Raw genomic sequence first — 13674 nt, forward strand, 5'->3', positions numbered from 1 at the left:
GTAAAATTATAGAAAAACTGTTCTACCATATAAATGAATAACATAAAAAATATATGTGCAATACATATGTGGCCGGACCAAAAAAAATTACAGTTATTAGAGAATAATAGCTATAAATGGGATAATTGCTTATTCAGATTATCTCAGTAGTCGGCAAATCTTTTTTTTAAATATATATTTCAAGCGATTTGTTTTCCTAAGACGTGAAGAATCAGTTCAGTTCAGTAGTGATTTCTGTGTCTCTCTCCCGAAGAGCTAGAGGGAGTAATTCATGAATTCATTTATTCAAGGCTCAATTTCACATATATATTCAGTTCTGATGTTTAGGTGGTGGTCCTAATGGAGGCCTCTGTTGACAAGAACAGAATTTATATTCATAATATTTTTGATTGGCAATCACCTCCCTACCCCTTGGTGTAAATACGCTAAAAACTCTTGTTACATTGTTTACACTGGTTTCTCTGTGTGGACATGCTGGTGTCTATTCAGGACACTGTTAATATTTCAGACATGATATTTTATGTCATATTTCTCGTTTATTCCACAATTTAGTCGTCTTGCCAACTCCCAGTTCCCCTACCCGTCCCCTTCCCCTCCCGATCATCACTGCCATCAGTGACTGAGTCTGATTCAAGTTCAACTTCAAAACAGTGTGATGAGATGTCTTCATCATCATCTTCACTTTTCACTGCTAGTAATGACCCATCAGGCTCGTCTGGTCTTTGAAGTAGCTCCTCCTGTTCCTCTTCAATCTGTGGAGGCTCTGGTTCCTCCTGGAGCAGACTGGGGCTCCTCTCCTGTTCAGGAGAAACCTCCTGGATGTCTAGGAGCAGAAAAATAACATGATAGTCAACACTAGATTCCTAATTGTTTCTATTTTCACATTTATTCCCAGTTCCTTTAATAAAAGGAACGTAGATGGTATCATTTCTATCTTACTTAGGTAAGTGTGCAGGTGCCTGCTGATTACCCCTAAGTAGCCTATGTTCACCTGTGCACTATAATTTGCCCTAAAATAAATACATTTTTAATTGATACTTTATACGAGCAGTCTTCATATCAATAACATTTTTCCTCTCTAACCACCTCCCTACCAACAAACAGCTGTTTAATTATTTTAAGTGGAAGGTTTTTACCCTTGGTGTGAATACTCTGATGTCTTTTCAAAGTACGTAACTGACTGAAGCCCATGTCACCATGTTTATTCTGGGAATGTTGAAAAACAAGCTGGTGCTTCTTCAGAGCATTTGGCCGAGTGAAACTCTTGTTACACTGGTTACAGTGGAAAGGTTTTTCTCCGGTGTGGATATACTGGTGCATCTTCAGTTCAAATGGTCGACAGAAACCTTTGTCACAATATATACAGAGGAAAGGTTTTTCTCCGGTGTGGATACGCTGGTGCATGGTCAGTTCACTTGATCGACTGAAACCTTTGTCACACTGTTTACAGTGAAAAGGTTTTGCTCCAGTGTGCATATTCTGGTGTGACTTCAGGTCATTTGACTGACTGAAACTCTTGTCACAATCTTTACAGTGGAAAGGTTTTTCTCCTGTGTGGACACGCTGGTGTATTCTCAATATATATTGGTTACTGAAACTCTTGTCACAATGTTTACAGTGGAAAGGTTTATCTCCAGTGTGGACCCACTGGTGTCTTTTGAGGTTAGCTGATCGATTGAATCTCTTGTCACAATGTTCACACTGGAACGTTTTTTCTCCAGTGTGGACATGCTGGTGTCTATTCAGGTCATTTGACTGACTGAAACTCTTGTCACAATGTTTACAGTGGAAGGGTTTTTCTCCAGTGTGAACATGCTGGTGTGTCTTCAGATTACTTGACTTAGTGAAACTCTTGCCACAATGTTCACACAGGAAAGGTTTTTTTCCAGTGTGTATACGCTGGTGTATTTCCAAGGAACCTGATTCACTTAAGCTCTTGTCACCGTCTTCATTGACTTCAGTATCTGATTCAAGTTCAACTTCAACTTCAGAACAGTGTGAAGAGATGTCATCATCATAATCATCTTCACTTTTCGATGCTAGTAATGTCAACATTGACCCATCAGCCTCCTCTGGTCTTGGATGTATCTCCTCCTGTTCCTTATAGATCTGTGGAGGCTCTGGTTCCTCCTGAGGCAGACTGGGCCTCCTCTCCTGTTCAGGGGAAACCTCCTCTTTACACACAACCATGTGCAGGATATCTAGGAGCAGAAAAATAACATTAAAAGTCAACAGTGGATTCCTAAATTGTAAATCAAAATGCAACTAATTGTTTCTATCTTCCATGTGCATAATGATCTATCACCTAAGTAGATTGACCAAACAGTTACTAACTTCAGGTTATTACAGGTTCTTCTGGAAACTTAAGTTCTGAAGACTTCAAAGTTTTAGCAAGATATTATCAAAATCATCATCATCAGCATAACCTTTATTTCAACTCGGAATACAGTTGAGGGGCAGGCCCTCATTATCAATGTAGCCGAGATACAACAATAATATCAACAGAGATACATATATACAATTCAATATTAACTATATTAAATAATCAGAAGACAAAGAATACTCAAATATTTTCAAGAACTAAAACAGATACATTAGAAAATGTATTAAAGCAGTTACAGTCTGGAATAAAAGTGTTGGAAACCATTGCCCTAAATTTCCCCAAGGAAGGCAGTGATCTAATTTTTAGGGACTTCTGGAGCTCATCCCAAGTAGATGGAGCACTAACAGAAAATGCTGCTTTGCCTAGCTCTGTATGAGCAAATGGAACGTTGAGCGTTAGGAAATCCCTTGAGCGGGTCTGGTAGGAGCTAGGGTTCTACTCCAACATACCACAAATATAAGGCGGGAGCATACCTGAGATGGCTTTAAAAATGAAGAGATACCAGTGCTTATCCCGCCTTTCAGAGAGAGAGGATAAGCTAGCGTTCCCATACAGTGTACAGTGATGGGTACCATAACTGTCACCAGTTACCCATCTTAAGGCAGAGTGGTATACTGTATCAAGGTGCTTTAAAATTGATGGCGCAGCAACCCTATAGATAGTGTCACCATAATCTAGGACAGAAAGAAAAGTGGCTTCAATAATGGGTTTTTTAAACGATACAGGAAAGCATGCTTTATTTCTATAAAGAACGCCCATTTTTAGTGACACGGTTGTCTACATGAAATTTAAATGATAGTTTCTCATCAAGCCAGATTCCAAGGTACTTATATTCTGAGACTCTCAATTGAAGAGCCACTCGAAGAGATTATGTCTAAGTTATCATGGTTGGAGGTTCTAGCCCTAGTGAATATCATAAACTTAGTTTTATTTGTATTTAAAACCAGCCTAAGCTCAACCAGGGCTTCCTGAAGAGCATTGAAGGCAAGCTGCAGCTTCCTATTGGCAAGCTGGGCTGTCTTGGCAATACAATATATGACCGTGTCTGTCATCCGCATAAAGATGGGCATAGCAGTCATTAAGAGAAGAAATAACATTATTGATATATAAAGTAACAAGACCAGGAGACCTGGTTCTGCCAGACCCCTAGTGGTTGAAATCTGAATGGCTGGGTAGGAAAAGAGGGACAGACTGACCGACCGACCGTCAAAGCCTCCTGTAGGCCGACCCCCTGGGTCTGGCAAAAAGGACGGGGCCTAAGATGGAGCCTTGTGGGACACCCATGGAGACCGGACGGAACTCAGACTGAGTGCTCCCAGACTTTGGTGTCAGATTGGTGTCTAATCAGTAAATCATTTTGAAACCAGTTGGAGGCTACCTCGCTAAAACCAATGTTGGCTCTGAAACCAGATTGATTTATATTTAAAATTGAGAAGTGTGAGAGAAATGATTTAAGCTGAGAGTTTACGAGGGATTCCAAAATTTTAGCAAGACAGGGTAATTTAGATATTGGTCTGTAATTATTTAGATCTTGCATATCTCCACCTTTGTGTAGTGGCAGGATATGAGCTAGTTTCCAGGTATCCGGGAAGCAACTGGTTATGACAGAAAGATTGAAGATATGTGTAATGTGTGGTACGATAAGAGGTGCTGCTGTCAATAAAAAGAAGGGGTCTAATTTATCCTCTCCAGTTGAAGTCTTAAGATTAATTCTAAGCAGAGCTTCCAAAACAACGGAGGTAGAGAAGGGCTGAATGGAAAACTGATCTGTTGTGTTATTTCTAGAATTGCTATAATTTGTGGAGAGTGGAGGTCCATTGTAAGTGTTGTTAAATAAGTGCCCAGCATCTGCAAAATGCTAATTAAAAGCAGAACAAACTTCCAAGGAGTCTGAGATCAAACCGTTATTGACAGTGACTTGAGGGGGAAGAGTGGAAGAGGAATTATTATTGAGGGAATTCACTGCTTTCCAGAATTTTACTGGATTTCCCTGTGAACATGTAATTAAATTTAAAAAATAATTTGACTTAGCCTTTCTAAGAGAGGAGGTGCACTTATTCCTAATTTGGCGAAAGCAGGCCCAATGAGCTTGGTCTCCAGAGCGCCTAGCACGCGACCATGCTCTGTTCCTCTCATTAAAAAGAGCAGCTAGAGCAGGTGAGAACCAGGGGGTGACTTTATCCTTAATTATCATCCTCTTAAACGGAGCATGAGCATCCACAATAGAGACAAAAGTGTCTGAGAAAAATTCTAGTGCCAAATCAACATCTGTAAAAGTGGAAGTTAAAAACAGGTTGCTATTTAAAATGTCTGATAAGAATGCGTCCTCATTAAAATGCTTAACATTTCTCTTTAAGATCACCTGAGATTTAGTTCGTTGCAAACGGGCATCTCTTATGCATCCAACTGGGCAGTGGGCAGTAGTCGCTAACACCCAGCTCGAAGACCCCACAAGCAGAGAACTTGTCAGCTCTATTAGTAAAAATAAGGCCAATCAGGGTAGATTTTGAGCTATCAAGAAGATTTGGCCTAGTGGTTTCTTGGACTAGCTGTGATAAATTTAAGTCAGTGGCAACCTCCTTGAGGTGCACAGAAGCTATACCCAGCCAGTCCTGGTTTATGTCCCCCAAAACCAGAAGCTCCTCATCAGAGTGCATGGAGAGCATGCTGGCAAGGGTGTCAATGGTACCTGGGTCAGCAGACGGTGGTCTGTAGATACCCACAACAATGAGTGATGATGTTCCAAACTGAACACCTGGGATGAGAGAAAGCTTTTAAAACAGTGGAAGAGAGATTCGATTTTATGTAGATACACACCCCACCGCATCTACCTAGTCTGTCGGCTCTAAATAAATTATAATTTAAGAGAGACACTTTGGAGTCACAAGTACTCTTTTTGAGCCAAGTCTCACTTAGAACCAGGATGTCAGGGCTAGTCTGTTTGACCAGTAAAACTATAAAATCAAAGTTGTGAACTAGACTCCTAATATTTAGATGTATTATCCCAAGCCCTTTTCGATTCTTGAAAGTCAATTTGGTAAATGGTGTGACTGGAATGGGAAATGTTGATAAGATGGCTGAAGGGGAATTTCAATTAGATTGAAGACCACACTGTGAAGATTACTGTGACTAGATGGTTGTCTAGTAGTAATAACTACAGGAATGGACATTGGGCAGGATGGAGATTGAGAGTGTGATAAACAGGTGGATTTCGGGGGGGGGCAGAGATATGACATAAAACGGCAGGATCCACATGGTTGGGACTAGAAACTGCAGAGGGAGGTATAAAGGTTGGATCATGATACATGTTTTGCTATGTTTAGTTACTAATTTAACTTGAATCGCACTCGGGTGGCACAGTGGTAGAGTCTGGGGATTCAAATCCACTGTGGTACATCCACTTTGTGGGCGGGGGGGGCCGGGGCGGGTGATATCTGTCACGTACTCCTAGGGGCTGGGCGGCTCCTGTCAGCAGGGAGTTCTGGGCGGGAGGAGTAGGACGTAGTAGGCTCTACGTCCTCCCGGTGGGGGCTCCTCACTGGCAGGTGAGTCAGTAAGATTCAACAGCAGTGACAACGCACAGAAATGTGTGTGTGGGGAGGAAACAATTTGAATAACGACGGAGAAATAAGCGGTAAAAAGCAAAAAAAATAGAAAAAAAAATGTTTAAACACAATATGTCACACATGGGCACTGATTTGAGTGATTTAGGCCGTAGGCCGAGCTGTCTAGAATAGGGTTTGTCTGTACGCACAGAGTCTGTCAGACCAATTTAGCCTCAGCGCACCGCCAAGACAGAATTGGCCATCGCCTAGACAACACGTCACAAAAATATAGGCCACCATAACACATCTAATTGTGTTCCATTATTTGGCTATGTATCACCAACTCATAACACGAATGGACTCTCACATGCGAGCATGCAGTGGGGCTTGACAATCATCATTATCATTAGGCATGACACGATCCAATTTCCGGATCGGATACCCCGATATCAGCCAAATAACGTGGATCGGACTGTTAAAAAAAAGTCAGATTCAAGCGCTCCGATTCAAGCAGTCCATTCCACTAGTCCACTCCAGCACTTCTTTCCAGCATGCTGGATCCAGCAGCATGCATTGCAGAGCCCATGTGATCACAACAACAGTGTTTGCTAGTAGTAGACAAACTCCCACGAGAAAGAAAGAAGGCAAAAGTAAAAACTGAGCACATTGTCCAGTTTAACGTGCTAGATGACCAGCCCCTGTCGGTGGAGAGTAATGTCGGGTTGAAACAATTAATTGAGCACATCGAGCCTCGCTACGACATGCCCAGCCGTAGTTACGTCACTGAAACAGCCACCCCGCAGATTCATAAAGACGTTTCTTGGCTGTGCATGTGGAGAGTATGGATGCAATTCGTTTCACAACCGAAGCATCTCCAGCCATGAAAGCTTGAAATGTCTGGTGAAATTTGGGTCCTAGTTTAAAATCTATGTGAACTGATTATTACTGCGTGGCTCTGTAAGCGGGTCTGTGAGTCTGATAATCTGTCTGTCTGTGTGTCTGTGTGTCCAGGGCTAACCTCAAAAACTGCTGTACCGATCAGCACCAAATTCCAAAATAGAATGTGCACATTTTTACAAATGACTAAAGTGCAGATCTTTTTTCGATTAATCGTGCAGCACTACTATAGATGCAGTGCAGTGGTCTCATACAGCTATAGATCCAGTGCAGTGGTCTCTAGATCCAGTGCAGTGGTCTTAAGATGCAGTACAATGATTTATAGATTCAGTAGAGTGGGATATAGATGCAGTACAGTGGTCTAGATGCAATACAGTCATGGTCTCATACAGCTATAGATGAAGTACAGTGGTCTAGATACAGTAGAGTGGTCTCTAGATGCAGTACAGTGGTCTCTAGATGCAGTACAGTGGTCTATAGATGCAGTACAGTGGTCTAGATACAGTACAGTGGTCTCTAGATGCAGTACAGTGGTCTACTCTAGATACAGTACAGTGGTCTCTAGATGCAGTACAGTGGTCTATAGATGCAGTACAGTGGTCTAGATACAGTAAAGTGGTCTCTAGATGCAGTACAGTGGTCTCATACAGCAATAGATAAAGTACAGTGGTCTCATATAGCAAATAGATAAAGTACAGTGGTCTCTTACAGCTATAGATACAGTAAAGTGGTCTCCTTTTTACAATAGGCGGAAATTACATACTGCCCAAAACTGCATGAGATTGGCATACATTTGGCATGCCTGTACAGGGGAGGCTTTAGGTAACCCATTTCCATTCACATATATTGAGGTGACAGCTCAAGGGACCATTTGGAAAATGTTGATGGCCGTTTTTCCCTCGCCAAAATGTTGTCTAACTTTGAATCATTAGGTATTTAGCCCCCTTCCCGTCAAGGTAGCATGACAAGGTTGGTCCCATTGGAAACCTGAGGTTGTCTAGAATCAAATGGTATCTCTATCTTTGGGCTACGTCTAGCGCACCATAGTCTCCGAAAGACACGCCGGCGTTCCAGCCAGCAATCCCGCAGGTCTCATAGGGGTAATATAACATTGAAAAAAAACACACTTTGGACCACTTTTTTTCTTGGGATCATCGAGATCCCTATAATAGAGGTCCTAAGGATGCCAAAAAATCCAAACTAGAAAAGAAAATAAGCAGTCGCGCGTGGACCACTCCAAGGGCCTCTACTATGACTGAATACTAAATTTTCTCCGATTTGAGGTATAATGCAGAATCTTGGCTACAGAAAGAGTAATGTTCAAGATACAAAGGTCATCTTGGGCTCAAATTGAAGCTTAGGGAAGTTTTCTATATACAAGTGTGGCAGTGATATTCAACATAAAGTGCTGGAAAATAATCATCTTTGTTATAATTTGTCAAGCGGACAGTATTTTTTCTTGTTTTTCTGGGGATGTTGTGGTCATATTCAAAAGTACAATGGTAGCAAGCACCAGAATCCTATTTGTTTACTTACCCCTATGTGTCAGGATACTCCATGCCGAATTTCATATATGTAAGACAATTTATGTAATTTTAGTAAATTAATATTGCCATTAACATAATTTCTCCCCAAAAAAGGGGGTTTTGGGGCCCCTGAGACCAAACGGCCCCGAGTTGGGGGTGGTCAGTATGAACTTGTGATGGCCCAAGGTATATGCTAACAGGAAATCATAGTGAATTTTTTTTAGCAGAAAACATTCTGAGGGCTGGGCCTGGCTCCCGGTCTATGTGTCATCATGCACTGAAATAGATGAAGATATACTTGTTGGGACACGACTAAAACCATCTATACATAGTACACTAACCTTTTATACTTAGTGAACTAATACTTAGTTGACTGGGGCTTGCTCTGAACTTAGTAGACTCTTTTTCCCCTCTCCACCAAATCTCTTTACCTAAAATAGCTGATCTTCAAGCTAGAGATCTTGTAGATCAGTTAATTTCAGCAAATGTTCCCCCCAGAATAGGGATGCAAGTGGTTAAACCTGAAAGCTGAGGGAAATGCCCATCGATGATCTGTGTTATTATTGTAACAGCTCTACAACAGAACAGACAATATGAAAGAAAGAGAGAGCACATGAAACGTACTGAGGTGTGGATGGTCTTCAGAATCCTCCTGTTTAATAGAAATGTCCCTGACTGAGTCTGGAGAGTTCATCTTCACCTGCAGTCTGGACTCCACACACTGGTCTGAAATGAAGGAGTTGAAAAAGGACATTAATAACTGGACACACTGGTCAACAGGTCTCCAGTTATTAATGTCAAACAACATATGTACGGTGCAAATATAATGGTATTTATATATTTTTGAAGACATCACGCTTAAAGGGCAAGACCACTTTGGTAGAGGTTTGGGTTGTGTAGTTACCTTGCCATGATGTAACTCCAAAGGTGGACAATACATCAAAAATAATTGCTCCATTGATTAGAAATTGATAAATCAAAATATGCTCCTCATTGACTTACATTGTACGGTAAAACAGCTCTAAAGTCACTCTTTTAGCACATAAACAAACGCAAACAAAGTTGATTCAGACAATATAGAACATCACCAAACCCAGTACTGTTTTTATTTTTTATAAAAATGTTAACTTCCTGTTGATTTTGCTATTTTTATTAAGAAGAAAACCCGGACTGGATTTGCGGATCCGGATCTTCAAATAGTAAAATAAGTAGGAAGTTAACATTTTTATTAAAAAAACAAACAGTACTAGGTTCGGTGATGCTCCAAATTGTCTGAATCAGCTTTGTTCGTGTTCATTTACGTGCTAAAAGAGTGAGTTTAAGAGCTGTTTTACCGTACAATGTAAGTCAATGAGGAGCACATTTTGAATTATCAATTTCTAATCAATGGAGCAATTATTTTTGATTTCTTGTCCACCTTTGGAGTTACATCATGGCAAGGTAAATACACAACCCAAACCTCTACCAAAGTGGTCTTGCCCTTTAAGATTACACAAGGGAAAACGTATCAAAACATGGATTCCAGCAATGCAAATAATGGTCTAAAGTGAAAGTACCCCTTCTGTTATTAATGTTTCTGCAGCCATGTTATCCCACCACAATATATACCCCCACCGTACCACCAATTATCGTATGGCCATTGATGGTCATGAGTTGTATGTAGACACATCAATTATCAGGAATATTTTGAAATGTTTCTATCCTTGTTTTCCTTTGTTCCTCTTTCTATCTCTGTTCTTCTTCCCTTTCCTTAAAACTACAATGAGGCTTGTACAAATAACTTGAAGAAGTTATTGCATAGGGAAGTTATTGCATAGGGTGCAAACAAGTGCACTTCATACACTGGGCTGTGAAACTTTATTTTTATTTCTTTGATCTTTATTTAATCAGGAAAGACCATTGAGAGCATGCTCTCCCTTTCAAGCCCTGATCACAGCATGTAAAGCCCAAAACACTTTACTTTACTTTATGTATTTGGTCAGGACAGTGCACATTGATGAACACAAGACAGGTAATAAATATACACAAGAGCAAGTGTAAATATGTCGGATTTATCAAAAGCTACTTTCCTCCCGTTTTGTCCCTAAAAAGGAAGAAACAATACAAATATTACAATATAACAACGATACAATACAACATTAGTTAACAACAGCACTCAATTAAGGTAGATCAACAATAGACTTATATAACATTTGAATTTAGCGTGGGCCTAGTCTATAAAAAATATTATAAGTGATTGCATGTCTGGAAACCAAGCCTGGAATTTTGTGATTTTAGGGGCAAGGCCACTTGGCCTTTAGTGTTGTCCATGTTCTGAGGGCACAAAGGCCGAATTTCCAGGGCAGGAAGGCCATCAAATAAAACAAGATTTTAGTCCATTGAAATAATGAATTGAATTTAAGGATGATTTTAAATTTAAAAAAAAATCTGCATTGAAATAAATGAATAAACAAATAATAATGGCATTTACAATCTGATCCATGCTCAGCCCTAAACCAATCAAAGTTACTGGATTGGTTTAATGATGGGGAGTTAAGAATTCAGAATCTCAACAAAAGACACTGGAGTCTACATGACAAGAAAGAGACACTGGTGTGTACATATTGACAAGAAAGAGACAGAGGAGAAAGTGGTACAGTCAGCTGGGGCATTAAGGCCACTGTGGCCTCAAGGCATGCCATTTTTTTGAGGGGTACAAGGCCAAACTGAGGGGCAACGACGGCCATAGCCTTTGTGGCCTCCCTGAAATGTATGCCCTGCTTTCAACCACAAAACACATCCCCAAGCTACAACATATGTTCACAAGTAGGGATGGGGAATCATATGGATTCAATGTCTGGTGCATGAAGACATGGAACTCTAACTTCATTTGATAGTCAAGCATTACAGTAGACAGAGAACTAATCCTGCTCATTTACAAGCTATGTTTGCACTAGCCCTGAACAATTACTGAAAATATCATGAAAGTCATGGCATAACTTCAACCTGGTTTTGGCTTTTTCTCCATTTACAACCCGTACATCTACATAAACGTTCAAATTTCAAATATAAAGTGCTTACCTCATGGCCATGGATGTAGCAAGTTGAAACGGGCGGGTCTAAGTACCCGTATCTTCCGTATTGTTCAATAAAAAGCATTTTATCCGATCGGTGGCCATTAAAAAAAAAGGAATCCCCATACTTTCAACCACGCGACCCTATTGGTTGGGAGGTGTACTGCACTCTGATACATTACAACTCTATGAAAGAATGGCCTCGAACCGGATTAAAATGCTTTTCATTGAACAATGCGGAAGATACGGACGTACTTAGACCCACCCGTTTTAACTTGGTACATCCATGGTCGTGGGGCCAGCACTTTATATTTGAAATCTGAACGTTTATGTAGATGTACGGGTTGTAAATGGAGAAAGTGCCAAAACCAGGTTGAAGTTCCGCCATGACGCTTGTGAGAGACGAGCGTCATGTGAACCATGGCTACGTTTGCACCTGATATGGAGATTAACTAGCCTGGGATCCAGCCTGCTTCGCTACGTTCGGCGGACTTTTTTTTCTCTCTTCGCTTGAGAAGCGAAGAGAGAAAAAAAAAGTCCGCCGAATGTAGCGAAGCAGGCTGGATACCAGGCTAGAGATTAACCACTGCTATAAAACATTGATATAACTAGGTTTACATTGACAGTGTTGTAACGTGTTTACGAACACACTATCTAGCACGTAAAGAGCGATACATCTTGTCTTAAATGAGGAGTCAGTATTAAGAAGTAAAGTAGATGAAACACAACATGAATTAGGTAACCTTTATTACCTGCTGTTTCAGTGGTTGAGCTGCTAACAAACGTCCTCCTGCTGCTTAACGACGACACTGTTTAGAAACGACACGTTTTACTTTTCTTTGTGTTTTACTTTTATATAAATCTATGGTATGTTAAAGTGTCAACAACAGTCAGTCAACCAACACCATGTTGTTTTCACTACTGCATTGTGGGTATGTTCTTCTTCTGACGACCACTTTGTCTAGAAGCCAGTTGGTGTATTGCTGCTGCCCCCCACTGTTGGTCTCGGGTACTGTCCATTGTTTATTTAATCAAGACGACTGCATGTTGATTCAGAACGCTGCTGCTCAAGTCCTTTTTATTATTATTTTATTATTATTAATTATTTATTTATTATAGCAAGGACTCGAGCAGCAGCAGCAGCGTGTGAAATGCTCCACTTTCTTGGTATTATAGTATAATACCAAGAAAGTAGAGCATATCACACAGGGAGCCAGTGTAAATCCTTACTGGCTCAGTGGCTCTCTGTGTGTCAAAAACATTATAAAAAAAATACTGCTGTTGGTCTATAAGGTGGTTCTCAAACGTTTTCATGTCAAGGACCCCCAAATTGACACTTATTAGCCCGCAGACCCCCATTTGAAAAGATATGCCGGGACCCCCACAAGAGAAGATTTTTACAGCAGTGATTCTCAACCATTTTAATTTCAAGGCCCCCCAGTTTGACATGCATTAGGCTACGGACCCCCATGTAATGGCATTTCTATCTCTGGGACCCCAATTTATATTGTAAAAATCAATGTTAATTTAACTCAGATTGTGTACAAATGAAACTGTAACTCTTGAGAGTGTACAAATGGAACCAAATGGTCCATTTGGTTCAATTTGTACACTCTCAGAGTTGCAGACCCATAAGAGTCAATTTGTTCCTAACTATCTACCATTTAGCTGGGGAACCCATGGAACTCCCTCAAGGACCCCCAGACCCCACTTTGAGAACCAATGGTCTATAAAGCTTTGAATGGTTTGGGGCCAAAATAGATTTCTGATCTTGTACGATATCATGAACCATCCAGAGTTCCAGACCTCTCTAATCTGGGAAAAGGTCTGCTTTCTGTCGCCAAAACCAAAAATAAACGTGGGGAAGCAGCCTTTAGTTTATGCACCACATATCTGGAACAATTACTCCCAGAAAACTGCAGGTCTGTTGCCACTCTTATTTATTTTAAAACACAACTAAAGACCTGTCTGTTTGCTGCTGCCTTGGATTGAGTTACTTTTCTTTTTCTCTTGTGCACTGTAGCTGTGTCTGTAAATGTTTTCCTGTGCTTGATGTTCTGTGTAGAGCACATTAAATTGCCTTGTTGTTGAAATGTGCTAAACAAATAAAAGTGCCTTGCCTTGCCTATACAGTAACAGTACTATGTGACCTTCCAGACCAGCCTATTACAAAAAAATATATAAGTATAAGTATTTCAGGACATAACATATACCATGTATAAAATGTTAACCATATCATTTTCAAAGTATGTAAATAATATCAATATTTA

General features: G+C 40.4%; 2 protein-coding genes across 2 annotated transcripts in view; both read right to left on the bottom strand.

The window, feature by feature from the left end:
• Nucleotides 1-13674, bottom strand: part of LOC308089888 (uncharacterized protein) — a 66493-nt gene that overhangs the window by 13309 nt on the left and 39510 nt on the right. The window lies entirely within an intron of this gene.
• On the bottom strand, nucleotides 324-12298 carry LOC308090041 (uncharacterized protein; the record flags this gene model as incomplete). The annotated part of the gene is made up of 5 exons (XM_080435074.1): nucleotides 12157-12298; nucleotides 8976-9077; nucleotides 1137-2201; nucleotides 581-823; nucleotides 324-349 (listed from the first exon to the last, which is right to left on the bottom strand). Exons 2-5 carry the CDS (start codon nucleotides 9043-9045, stop codon nucleotides 324-326), a joined length of 1404 nt encoding a protein of 467 aa, XP_080291200.1. The 5' UTR covers nucleotides 9046-9077; nucleotides 12157-12298.

Source organism: Gymnoscopelus braueri (genome assembly GCF_963280865.1).
Source record: "Gymnoscopelus braueri genome assembly, chromosome: 8".
NCBI classification, from domain to species: domain Eukaryota; kingdom Metazoa; phylum Chordata; class Actinopteri; order Myctophiformes; family Myctophidae; genus Gymnoscopelus; species Gymnoscopelus braueri.